The 13,699-nt window shown below is 52.4% G+C and overlaps 1 protein-coding gene across 1 annotated transcript; it reads left to right on the forward strand.

Annotated features, from left to right (window-relative positions):
• Positions 1–3,764: 3,764 nt before the first annotated feature.
• Positions 3,765–4,685, forward strand: B3GALT5 (beta-1,3-galactosyltransferase 5). The gene is given in 7 exon segments (XM_030328508.1): positions 3,765–3,797; positions 3,799–3,853; positions 3,856–3,931; positions 3,933–3,996; positions 3,998–4,034; positions 4,037–4,222; positions 4,225–4,685. Coding segments are annotated over 7 exon segments (912 nt in total).
• Positions 4,686–13,699: the final 9,014 nt, after the last annotated feature.

Raw genomic sequence — 13,699 nt, forward strand, 5'->3', positions numbered from 1 at the left:
GGGGACTGTCCTCAGGGTTTTCTCCTCTGCCTACGGGCGTTCTGCTCCTTATATCTGCTGTTCCTGTGTTTTTAGAGATCTCTTTACTTCTTTTTTAAAATTTTTTAATTAAAAAATTTTTAATGTTTATTTTTTGAGACAGAGAGAGTTGGGGAGGGGCAGGGAGAGAGGGAGACAGAATCCGAAGCAGGCTCCAGGCTCTGAGCTGTCAGCACAGAGACCGACGTGGGACTCAGACTCACAAACCGGAGATCATGACCTGAGCCAAAGTCGGACGCTCAAACCGGCCGAGCCACCCGGGCGCCCCAGAGATCTCTGCTTCTTGCTAATCTCTCATCACTCACATCCCTTGTTACAGGAACAATTCTTTACGTTAAACTTTCCCTTTGGATTACTGTGTGGCTTCTCTCTCCTGTTTGGACCCAGATGGATATCACAGGTTTTGGCACTCACGGGCAGCAACGTGTTCCGTGCGTTCTTGGCCGTGCCCCATTTCTGTTGTGTCTGAGCTCGGGAGTTGTTTGCTGGGTCATGGCGTCCAGCTTTCCCTGCCGTAGATGCTGCCAGACGATTACGGCTTTCCGAAGTGTTTGTATTAATTTACACGCCCATTTCCTTTTAGTCATCCTCATGGGTGGCTGTGGTACTTGTGGTTTCATTTGCATTCCCCTAATGACTAATGATGTACTTCCTTGGGTTTTGGCCATTTGGATGTCTTCTTTTGTGAAATACCTGTTCACAATTCATTTTTTTTTTAATTGTGGGGTTTTTTTTGTTTGTTTTGTGGTTTTCTTGTTGATTCATAGCAGTTCTTGACAGAGTCTACATAATAGTCCTTTGTCACATCAATGTATGGCAGATATGTTCTCCCATTCTGTGGCTTGCTTTTGAACTCTCTTGATGGGATCTTTTTTTCTTACGGTATCTCTTGAAGTTCCATTCATCGCCCCTTTCCTTTTAGATCGAGGAGGTCCTCTCCTGCCTGCCCCCCCTGCGCCCCCCGCTCCCGCCCCAGCCCAGTCCATTAAACTTGATTTTGCAGATGTTTTCCTGCCCTTGGAGATGGATTTCCATTCCGTTTGTCTTCAGGCCCTGTAGCCTTATGTCAGGAGTTTTTACCCACCTGGCCTGGGAAGGGACCCTCCACATGACTGTCCGTTAAGATGCTGACCTCCTGGGCTCCCCGCAGACAGCCTTTCCCTGCCCTAAAGGCCCTTGATGTGCTGTTACTTGCTTATTCCCTTGTAATTTGAACGTGCCCAGGGTCTAACCTGTGCACAGCCCTGTACAGTATTAGGAGGGCACACCCCTGGCCCTCTGGGCACACCGGCCCAGGAGGAACACAGCTGCCCCAGCCTGGAGTTGTAGTGATACCTACAGAGGAGCCCGTGGAGGGCAGGAGGCGGAGAAGGGAGGCAGGGACCTGCCCGCCTTCTGGCTTGCCTTGATCTATAATTCATGCACAATACTGATCTACTCCAGTTCCCAGGCTCTGTGTCCGTGTCTGTAGTGCTCATAGGTTGAAAGAGCAGAGCCGGGGACCCAGAATCTGCTAAATAAAGTGCTGTTCCGTTACTGACTGGATAGCTGGGCCACGCGGACTGGTCCCGGTGGGTTTTGAAGGTGGGGCTTCCACAGCAGAGCAGTTGTTTGTTCTTGGCTTCTGTCCGTGGAGCTGCTTTATGCTAAGGGTTCCCTCCTCTCAGCCAGACTGTGAGGGGCAGAACCTGGGGGATATGTATTTCCTTTGCTTGAAACGTGGTGTTCCAGGCTCTGTTCCTTATTGATGCTGGGCGCCTCCGGTGGAAGGTTGGATTCAGGGTTCTTTCCTTTCTTTCTTTTTTTAAAAAAATTTTAATGTTTATTTATTTTTGAGAGAGAGACAGAGTACAAGCAGGGGAAGGGGAAGGGGAAGAGAGAGAGGGAGACACGGAATTTGAAGCAGCTCCAGGCTCCGAGCTGTCAGCACAGAGCCCGACACGGGGCTCAACTCGCGAACCGCGAGATCATGACCTGAGCTGAAGTCAGATGCTCAACCAACTGAGCCACCCAGGCGCCCTGATCCTTTCATCATTCCACTCAGGTGCTTCTTTTTTGTCTTGCTCCCTGCAGAAGGACATTTTGCAGACAGGAGCACTGAGGTTGAGAATAGATGGATTTCTTCCCTGTGTTAAATTCTGTAAGCCTCAGCCACATACTCTTACATAGGAGGTCAGTTTTCAGCAGGAGGAATTGGACCCAAACTCACTTGTGAGTCCACCTCGTCCCCTTACTGAGCTCCGGTGCTGTCCTAGTGCATCAGGCCCAGCAGGCTTCTTGGGTATTTGCATGCTGTTATTGTTGTCGACAGGTGAACCAGGCGGCAGAGTTTGTGTTGATCGCACCCACTTTGCAGATAAGAAAAGTGAGGCTGGAGTGGGGGGGCGCCAAATGCTTCTCAAGGTCACCCGGGTAGGTGGTAATGTGGTTCTGTCTGGCACGGCCGATGTAATGTGGGAGGGGCTGCTGGCGAGGCATGACTGATTTGAATGGCGCTATTCTTTTTGTCTTTTCCTCATAGTGACTCTCGAGGATGAGAATCCGCATTTTGGACAAACGAAGTGAGTCCGGAACCTGACAGTGCCCCTTGGCACTCACTGACAGCTCTTTGGCAAGTTGCCTCCCGGAATCTACCCCGTGGCTTAGCTTTCAAGCCAGAGGGTCCGTCGGAGCCAGGAGAAAGTGAGTGATTTCCTTTCTAATGTTACAACATTAACACGGGTGGTCCTGGATTTGCTGACAGTGACAGAGATGAGTGGGCACAAGACGAAAGAATCAGGACATTGAAAGAAGTCACCTAAAAAGTAAAACCAGCACCTCTAGCAGGGACAGAACCAAGGTATGTATCCCCCCCGCCTGCTCTGAGGTTTTGTGTTGCGAGGTGTCAGTCACCCGCGGTCAAACCGCTGTCCCCAAGCCGATGGTCCCCATTCTGACCTCTCATCAGAAGGTCAGCAGCAGCCTATCACAACGTCACCGCCTGCCTCGCTCACCTCATCACATCACACAGGCATTTTGTCACCTCCCATCAGCCCAAGGAGGGTGAGGACAGCACAGTTAGATATTGATGAGAGAGAGACCACATTCACATAATTTTATTACAGTGTATGATTAAAACTGCTCTGTTGGATTGTTCATTATTGCCGTAATCTCTTACTGTGCCTAATTTAAAATTAGCAAGTTATAGGAACGAGGTTCGGCACTGTGCTCAGTGTCAGGCACCTGCTGGGGGTCTTGGAAGGTAGCCTCTCAGGTAAGGCAGGGGGAGCAAAGTTGTACAGATCACAACATTGGTCTTGCTTCTTTCTGGGGCATGGTAGGATGGTGCTTGACTCCGTCAGAGAAGAATGCAGATGGTTTGTTCGTACGTTGAGACCTAGAACACGTGGTTTCCAGTCTCGCAGGTTCTCTGGCTGGATGTCGTTATGGAGTCCGGGACGGGCAGAGCTAGAAGGACCCAGTGGGAGATCTGATCCCGTGTGTTAGAGGGGGAGTCTGAGAGCCCCATGGGCGAAGGGCGGGCTGGCCCGGAGCGCTGTGCTCCGGCCTCACACTCTGGAGTGGACGACCCTGTCGGGGCATCCATGCTCACTGCTTGACGCACGGCTCTTCCACCTGTGCAACGAGACCCAGCGTCTCTGTCTTCCCCCCAATAAGCTCCCGGGGCAGAGCTAAGCACGCTTTCCTCCTTTTGAGGTCTAACGACTCCACTTTGCTCCTTTCAGATGGCTTTTGTGAAGATGCGACTGGTATATGTCATCGCTGGTGGTCCTGGGCGCCCTCTGTTTGTATTTTAGCATGTACAGTCTGACTCCTTTAAAGGCGAGCCGTTTGTTTTCAAGAAAAGAAAGAGGGAGCTTCCTCAGCTGCCAGATATCAACTGCAGGCAGGAACCCCTTTCCTGTCCTGCTGGTGACCTCCTCCCACGAACAGTTGTTTGCTCGCAACGTCATCCGGAAACACGTGGGGGAAAGAAAAGAACGTGAGTGGCAAGCAATAAAAACGTTCTTCCTCCTGGGAGCCACGGCCAACAAGGACCTGTCGAGACTGGTGGCACAGGAGAGCCAGCAGCATCGCGACATTATCCAGAAGGACTTCATGGACGCCTACTTCAACTTGACCCTGAAGACCATGATGGGCATAGAGTGGATTCACCGCTTCTGTCCTCAGGCGGCTTTTGTGATGAAACGGACTCCGACATGTTCGTCAACGTCTACTACCTGACCGAGCTGCTTCTGAAGAAAAACAGAACCACCCGGTTTTTCACCGGCTTCTTAAAACTGAACGAGTTTCCCATTAGGGACAAGCACAACAAGTGGTTTGTCAGTAAGTACGAATACCCGTGGGACAAGTACCCGCCCTTCTGCTCGGGCACTGGCTACGTGTTCTCCAGCGATGTCGCGGGTCAGGTGTACAACGTCTCGGAGAGCGTCCCGTTCATTAAGCTGGAAGACGTCTTCGTGGGGCTCTGCCTCGCCAAACTGCAAATCAGGCTGGAGGAACTTCACTCCGAGCAGACCTTCTTCCCGAACGGGTTACGCTTTTCCACGTGTCGTTTTAAGAAGATCGTGGCCTGCCATTTCGTCAAGCCTCACCACATGCTGAGCTATTGGCAGGCTCTGGAAAATTCTCTGGGGGAAGAGTGACCCAGCTGAATGAGGAGGAGCCCGGGGGCACCCGTGGACACACGTCAGATAGCTTTGGAAGATCTTGGGTGGCACTGCTGAGGATCGACGTGGGGGTAGGGGGGGGAGCGAGGAGGGGGGAGAGGCAGGGGAGGGTGATCTCCTCCACGTCTGAACCAGCACGTGAGCCTGAGAGAAACCGCTTGGTGCCCAAGCAATAACAGATGCCATCTCCTGAGTACCTACGCTGTTGCACTAAGCATGTGATGCACGCCCATGTCTTCCCATTTGCAGGGGCCGTCTCCACAGTGCGTCCACACTGCGTCCCCCTCTGACACACAGGAAACAGCAGCGTGCGGAGGCACAGGGCCTCGTCCCAAGGCTCCCGGCCAGTGAACGTTGGGGCAGCGATGAAAAATCCAGCACCGTTGGAACTCAGGTGCAGCCAACGACTCGGTCGGCCCCTCCGTCCCGGAGAGACGCCTGCTGCTGACGCCCTTCAGCCCCTTTGTAGAGTCCCCTCCGCCTCCGCTCCTAATCCTTGTGCTTTTAGTGCTGTCACTGGGGCGAAGCAGCGTGCCCCCAGATCCTTAATTCTCTGCGGTGGGTCCAGCTGGACCCCGAGTCCCTGTGAGCGGTCTCGGCCCTCCGCTCAGGGCAGAACGAGAACATCCCAGGCAAGAGCCCCTCAGAAACCGCCATCCCTAGATGGAAGATTCGGCTTAGAAATGGCTGCAGAGTCGGGCGTGGTGCAGATTCTTGGCCGTACTGCCGACCTCATCCCAGGGCGTCTGTTTGTTGCGGATTGCCCCTGGTCTGTCGGGGTTCCCACGGGAGGGCAGCGGGGCGCAAGGCTCGGCCTGGGAAGGACTCTGGGAGCTTTTCTGGGAATTCAGGCGGGTTTAAGTCAAGATGTCCTCAAGGACCCCCTGGGACACCGAGCGCCGAAGGCACTCTGGTCAGGAGGGGCTGTCTTCCTGTGTCTGCTTGGCACACCCAACCCCAGCTCATCTTTGGATTTTTCAGACGGCCAAGGAACGACAGAGTTTGTGGAGGACTTCATCCTTCGACTTTTTCCTGCCTGGACGTTTGCAGGGGCCCGTTCCGCGGGCCGTGGACGTGAGGCGCCTTGCTGTGCAGAGGGGTCTCAACCGCGTTTGGCTGCCATCGATTGCACACGGAGTCACCTTGCCTCCTTGGTTGTGGGAATAACTGGTTCCTTGTTTTTTACCTTATCCGATTTGACTTTACCAGCGCTCAAAGCCAAGGCCCCACGTGGCCGCGTAACTCACAATCGTTGGACTAAGCTCCTACCTGAACTCAGGAAGAGGTATTTGCCGCAGAACGGCCGTGGCGATGTTAGCTTGCAGGTCGAGGTGTGGCCATCCTAGTTTGCAACCGCATTTGTTGTATCTGGACGAGTCGTTGCTTCGCAGATGTGTTTCCTTACCCTGGCTGATCTGAGCGTGCTGGGTCGTGTTCGGAAAACGCTCCTTCCCAGGTGGGAAAATCGGGGACTGAGCTCATGTTTTTGAAGCCCGGATTTTGCCAGGGCCTGGGTCCTGCAGAATGGGTTGCCCCTGATTCGGAAGGTGATGGTGGGTGGGTGTTGAGGGTGAAGCAGCTCGTCTGACGGTAGGGCTGTGTTTGTGCCCAGATGTCCCACCTTGTCTGGTGTGCGTGACCGTGTGGCCCCTGGGCTAGGTGGGTGAGGTGTGGCTGACTCAGGATCTGGACTTCTCTGCATCGGCCTGCAGCTCAGCCATGGCGGCCGTGAGCACAGGTGTGGCTGTGTTACCCAAGTCGTATTCTTGGCCCAACAATGATAGAAATGAGGCCGGACCCAAAAGTCAAAGGCACGGGAAACAGCTGAGCTGAAGGAGACACAGCACCAAGAGAGCGGTTATGCTGGCCTCCCTGCACAAAGGGGAGGCCCTGCTTATATAGAGAAAGATCCCCCCCAGTGTTCCCACTCCAGTCCTTACGCTACTAAGGGACAGAAAAGTGCCTCGTCCTGATTGGTCGATACTGGCAGGCCACCCGTAGCTGGTGTTTTCGGAGCCAGGGTCTTTCGGGTTTCCAGAGCTTCTGGTTTGCTCCTGGGTTGACAGGATATGGCCGAAGCTGTTGTTTTTAGTCTTGCTTGGGTGGGGTCGTCTCCTGGTTCTGCTGTGAGAGAGAAGCAGCTTAGTAATAACAGCCGACAAGAATGCCCAGGTGCGTAGCGTTTTTCATTTGGGGCTTGGTCCTGTGGTCCCTGATGGTCTTCTGTCCCTCCCGAGAGATTTTATCCTTCCTTTTTTTTTTTTTTTTTTATATTTTTAACTTTTTAAAATTTATTTTTGAGAGAGAGAGGCAGAGCAAGACAGAGCATGAACAGGGGAGGAGCAGAGACAGAGGGAGACACAGAATCCGAAACAGGCTCCAGGCTCTGAGCTGTCAGCACAGAGCCCTGACGTGGGGCTCAAACCCACGAACCGTGAGATCATGACCTGAGCTGAAGTCAGATGCTTAATCGACTGAGCCCCCCAGGTGCCCCTCATCCTCCTTATTCTTAAGGGGAACATGGATCGAGTTCTCAATCTTCTTTTTTAAAAAAAAATTTTTAATGTTTTATTTGTTTTTGAGAGAGAGGGTGTGAACAGGGGAGGGACAGAGAGAGAGGGAGACACAGAATCTGAACCAGGCTCCAGGCTCCAAGCTGTCAGCACAGAGCCTGACACAGGGCTCGAACCCGTGAACCTTGAGATCATGACCTGAGCCAAAGCCTGACGCTCAACCAACTGAGCCACCCAGGTACCCCTCGATCTTTTTTATCTACTTCCTGCTCATCAAGGGCAGAAGACCCCGCCTATCACTGGAGGTCATGGAAATGTCTTGCTATCTGATCCAACGCTGATATGGAAACATGGTCCCCAGTCGGTATGGACTTGAATCCTCATGCAAGCATCAGCTTGTTGTAGTCTGGAGGACGCACATTGGACAAATGAGAAGCGGCAGTAAAATAGCCCAAGGAGAGGCAAGAGACAGGTAACACTTGGGCAGGTGGAGCCCCAGATGGCTTGAGCCTGGGGTTCTTAAAATGATGTAGCCAAGAGGCCAGATGGAGGGTGATGTTAACCCTTTGTTTCCCATCTCTGAAAGCATTAATGTAGAATGTAGAACATTGATGTAGAAACATCAGGATGTAATTTGCAATAGCACATTTCTCTGTTTGTTCAGCCAATAAATTGTCTAAGGCTAATTGGTGCTACTAAGACCATGGAAGCCATTGAGTCTGATGATGTTTAGATAAGTATAAATCCTGTCGGGTTCCAGCCACCACTGCGGACACAGTGGCTGTGACATTTTGTGTGACCGCACTGCTTCAAATTAGTCCCCCGGCTAGTCCTGTCACGAGTCTCACCAAGGTGACTGTTCCAGCAATCAGCAGTCCTACAGCTCGCCTGGACTTCGTGGTGAGAGCTGAGTGTCATTAGGGTTATTGGAGAATATTTAATATTTTCAGGGCGAGGTGCGACACATCCCACAGCTCAGTCACTGCTAGTATTATTGGTATTGTGACATTGAAGTGGCGTCCCCTTCCCATCTACCATTCCTAGGAACACCGTTCCTTTAGCCAGACACAGCAGCCTTGGGGAGGGATCGGTGGGGACTGAGGGGTGAGTGGCTGTGAGGCACCCACAGGGAGTTCTTGTCATCATCTGGGTCGCCATCACCAGGGGTCCAGGGCATCTGTGGCCTTGTGTGACAGTCGGGTAACTGTGCCACCAGAGCCATATCTCCTGAATCTTATCTCCAGGGCTGTTTGAGTTGGGGGTCGTATTTCTGCACATAAAGGGGGTCAGGGCTGGGGGTGGGGTGGGTTAAGTGCACCTTTTGGTGAGCATAAAATGGGTGCTAAGTAGGGCCGGCTCTGTGGGCAGTCAAGAGTATAGATGGAGGGCCTATGAGGATCTCAAGAGGTGTCATGTGGGGACAACCTGGGATCTACCTTGGTACATCAGGTTATGGCCGAGGGATTAAAGCATTTTGTTGTCATCAGGTCAGCGGGCATCAGGTGGGTGTGGAGGGACTGGGCTTGTGTGAGATTTACCGGTTCTGTAACGGGGTGGGTTTGGACCCAGGACCACTGTGCGGGGTAGACCCCCCTCCCCCCCAACATCTTTATGTGCCTCTCCATGGACCTGTTGGTGACATACCCAGCAGTGGGATAAATTTCTGGTGTGGTCTGAGACCATGGTTTTAGTAATTTGGAACAAAGAATTTTCTTCCCATTTTCCCACGTTTTGCTTACACCGTATTACTATTAACAAAGACCTAAAGCACCAGGACCAGAAGGGACGTGGTTAGTTGTTGTTGTCATTGTTGCTGTTGTTACTGTGAATCCTAGCAAGGACACAACAGACCCAGAACCACCCCAGGAAGTGTTAGGCTAGACCGACCCTCTCCCCAGCAGGGGCGAGCACTGGAGAAACTCAGGGGGGCTGCGTTAAATCCTTGTGAGGCGGACCCAGCTGGGTATTCCTTCAGCCCTGCAGTGGAGGGAGTGGCCAGGGACTACCCGGTAGGGTCCTTCCCATCTGGATTGGAGTTGGTCTGGCAAGATTTTATTGCCACATTCCTGTCTGGCCTCTTGAGTCTTGGCTTCGGTTAACCTGAGAATGAAATAGCTCCCCACCCCCCCGCCCACTCCCCCAACCACCTGTTGCTTGGGAGGGACTTGGGCAGCCCAACTAGCCCCAGTAGCCTTTTCTGTCCTCGAACAGAAGCCTCTCCCCAACCGGTAAAAACGTCTGCACACGCAGGAGATGTTAACCAGCCATTGGAGGCGTCTGAGTAACATCAATGCCTGTCTGTCCGGGAACGCGGGTTCCGCCTCGGGTGTGTTCATGACGTCACCTTGCCAGCCGGTGAGCGTAGGAAGCTCTGTGACAGTGTGAATTAGGAAGCAAAGCGATGCTTCTCCAGTGACACCCGACGATTAGTTTTGCACTGGGACCCAGGGGAGCCGGGACGGTATCTTGGCTCGCGCGCATCCAGAGAAGAGTGACTGTGGTGCGCCCTGTTTTCCAGGTGCTGAGATGAGGGTGATATTACATGCACTGTCCCCTTAAATGCTGGAGGCAGCTCTCTGGGGAGAGGGTGCCAGCAGGGGCCCTGCTTTGCAGACGAGGAAGCCCAGGCAGCGGGGAGCAGCTAGCGTGAGCTGCAGAGTAGCGGAATCAGGCTGTGACCCCTGGGCGGGCGTCCCAGGCAGGAGCCCGTGGTGTGGGCTGCACGTCCCTGCTCGCCCTGTGCACCCCTCCACACGCCCACCCGCGGGTGTCTGAACCCTGGCCCCCGCCTTCCTCCGGGGACCGGGCTGTGTGGCCCCAGCCCCAGTGCTCTTGCACTTGATTCCAGCCTTTTCCCGCGTCCTGGGGTGCAGGACTCCTGCGCGGGGTCCCCCTCCCGCCGGGTCACCCCATATGCACAAGGCGTGCTGTCATTTGCATCTTAAAAACTCATCAACAGCCTTCCTTGACACCCTCTTTCCCTCCAGCCAGGGGCTCCATTCTGTTCCCTCTGCAGCCCCACCCACAGGGAGTTCTGCGTGGTCTTACACTTCTTCCCTCCTGCTCTTCCTGAATCAGATGTTGGGTCCCCTCCATCAGGCGGTCCTCTCCGAGGACCTGTGTTGCTGGTCCGGGCTGGGTTCTCGGTCCTCATGTGGCCTGACCGCACAAGCTGTTCTCGGTGGGGGTTGGCTCACGTCTCCCCAGCTCCCAGGACGCTTGGTGCTCTTGGTTCTCCCACATGCTGGCGCCTCCTTGCCCATCTACTGTGCTTGTCCGCTGCTGGCTGTACCTTCAGATTGTATCCAGAAGCCCACCTCTTCCCACCACATCTCCGCTGCCACCTGCCCAAGCCCCGCCCCTTGCACCTGCCTGCCTTCTTCCTGCAGCGGCTCCTGCCTGCTCTCTCTCGGGTCCCACCGCTGCATCCTGTGGGTCTGCTCCCAAAACGGCTTCCAGAGCACCCTTCTTCGAAAATATAGATCAGAGCATCTCCTGGTCTGCTCAGAGCCCTCCGGAGGCTCCCATCTCTGAGTAAAAGCCACATCTTTAATATTGTCATCTGCCTTTATCCTTAATTTTGTCTCTTCACACTCTCCCCTTCCTGCCACTATAGCCTCCAGTAGCACCACCCTTCTAGCCACACTGACCTTCTTGCCTTTCCTGGACATCACAGATGGATTCCACCAACCTCAGGCCTTTGCACTGGTGTCCTTCTGCAGGATCACCCTTTCCCCAGAGGGTCTCATGACTCACTCCTTTGCCTCCTTCAAGCCTTTGGTCAGATATCGCCTTCTTAGCGAGGCTTACCTGGACCAGCTTACATGAAATTGCAGCTTGCCCCCCGCCCCCCCCCCGTCCCCTTACCTTGTGTTATTTTTCCCCACCGCACTTACCAATTTCTAACAGAGTATATAATACCTATGTATTATGATTATCTATTTTGTTTATTGTTTATATTTCAACCCACTTTAAGGAAAGCTCTCTGCAGGCATAGATCTTTGTTTTCCTCACTGATGCACCTTAAAACTTTAGCACAGCTCCTGGAACATAGTAGATACTCAGCAAATATTGTGTTGAATGGAAATGAATGCCTTTATTGAATGTGGTTTTAGAGGGACAGGAGAGCCTAGACTGGAAGGCGGATGGTTTCTAAAGCCTTTTTAAAAATTTTTGAATGTTTTTTTATTTGTTGAGAGAGAGAGAGAGAGAGAGAGTGCTCGAGTGGGGGAGAGGCAGAGAGAGAGGGAGACACAGAATCCGAACTGTCAGCACAGAGCCCGATGCGGGGCTCCAACTCACAAACTGTGAGATCATGACCTGAGCCGAAATCAAGAGTCTGTCGCTTAACCGAACTGAACCACCCAGGAGCCCCTGGAAGGTGGAGGATGTCTGAAGCACAGCCAACCCCGTGGCTCCTGGCGAATCAGTAGATGAGGAAAGGGATGCACTTTTTAAATAATTTGTTTATTTTTAATTTACATCCAAGTTAGCATATAGTGCAACGATGATTTCAGGAGTAGATCCTTAATGCCCCTTACTCCTTTGGCCCATCCCCCCTCCCACAACCCCTCCCGAAACCCTCAGTTTGTTCTCCATATTTAAGAGTCTCTTATGTTTGGTCCCCCTCCCTGTTTTTATATTATTTTTGCTTCCCTTCCCTTATGTTCATCTGTCTTGTCTCTTAATTCCTCATGTGAGTGAAGTCCTGTGATTTTTGTCTTTCTCTGACTAATTTCGCTTAGCATAATACCCTCCAGTTCCATCCACGTAGTTGCAAATGGCAAGATTTCATTCTTTTTGATTGCCGAGTAATACTCCATTGTGTATATACACCACATCTTCTTTATCCGTTCATCCGTCGATGGACATTTGGGCTCTTTCCCTACTTTGGCTATTGTTGATAGTGCTGCTATAAACATATAAACATTGGGGTGCATGTGTCCCTTTGCAACAGCACACCTGTATTGAAAGGGGTGCACTTTTACTGCAGACTGTGACCTGAAAACCTAGAAGTGTTTTAGAGCATTGTTTCTTGACTTCATGTCCCCCCTTCTCATAGCAGAAGGCCTCAGACAGGTAGGACCTGTAGGGAGGTGGGACCTATAGCAGGTAGGACCCTATGATGCACCTCCGTGTGCCCGCCCTCCAGCCCCCACGTGCCAGCCCTTGTCTCACCTGTCACCCTCTTGACACCCCCCTTCCACCTCTTTTCATGATTATAGAAATCTGCCTTTTTTTCCTCAACTTTTAGTCCAGAAAAACACTTAACCAAATTGTCAGAAAACACACACGGGACGACCGATGTGACTTTTCAGTGCTGTTGTTTTCTGTGTGTAAATAACTACATACGTGGCAATCTTTGGGACACGGAAAACCACACTTGGCCAGTATTGGAGGGCGTTTTTTCAAAACCAGAACTCCAAAGCAACGTCCCGCTCTCTTGAGCTGTGTGGGTCATTCTGGACTCGGGATTGCCACTGCCTTGGCGTCCTGGGGCCTGGCGGGCTCACGGAAAAGGAATGTGGATGGCCCAGGAAGGTTGTCCCCGGACTCCTGCACCTCACGAATCTGTTTTGATCCCACGGAACGGGCTTAGTTGCTGAAAGCCGGCCGTGGCTGAGGGGGCAGTTTTGGTCAACAAACCTGTTGCATACATTCAGGGACCGTGTTTAATAACAGGAGACTAGAGTTTAACTCAGTACCTGCCGGTTGAACTAGGAAACCACACCAATGCTGTGATGGAATAAATCATCCTAATGTGACAGCAACAGAAATTGTAGAGCATCTTAATTTTACAAACTATAATACCTGCCATTTGTTAAGTTACTGCATATTGTTCCCTTGCCCTTCAGACTCGGAGAATCTATGGTGAATCACGTCAGTCATTTGGTGGAAAGGCTGATACCACTGCCACTTTGCGACGAGGGGACTTTTTTTTTTTTAATTTTTTTTTTAATGTTTATTTATATTTGAGACAGACAGAGACAGAGCATGAACAGGGGAGGGGCAGAGAGAGGGGGAGACACAGAATCGGAAACAGGCTCCGGGCTCTGAGCCGTCAGCACAGAGCCCGACGCGGGGCTCGAACTCACGGGCCGCGAGATCGTGACCTGAGCTGAAGTTGGACGCTCAACCGACTGAGCCCCCCAGGCGCCCCAACGACGAGGGGACTTTTGTCCTCAGGTGTAATCGAATTATCCTGAACTTCAGGTTGCTCTTCCTCACCGAGTAGTTAACTCTTTTTAGACACCTTTACCCACCTCCAACGTGGTCCACACATCACGTCTTGTACTGAATTCAGACTCAGGCCGATTCTCACTTCCTGTTGGGCTCTGGGGCAACCGTTCTTCTCTGACTGGGTCACCTCAACCCTGGGTGTCGTGGGTTTTTGCCCCGGAAACCCTACGATTCTCCCAACTTTCTTTCCTGTTGTTCTGGGGGCGCATGGCCCCGGGGTCACTGTTCTGATGTCTT

Source organism: Lynx canadensis, chromosome C2 (genome assembly GCF_007474595.2).
Source record: "Lynx canadensis isolate LIC74 chromosome C2, mLynCan4.pri.v2, whole genome shotgun sequence".
In the NCBI taxonomy this organism is placed as follows: Eukaryota; Metazoa; Chordata; class Mammalia; order Carnivora; family Felidae; genus Lynx; species Lynx canadensis.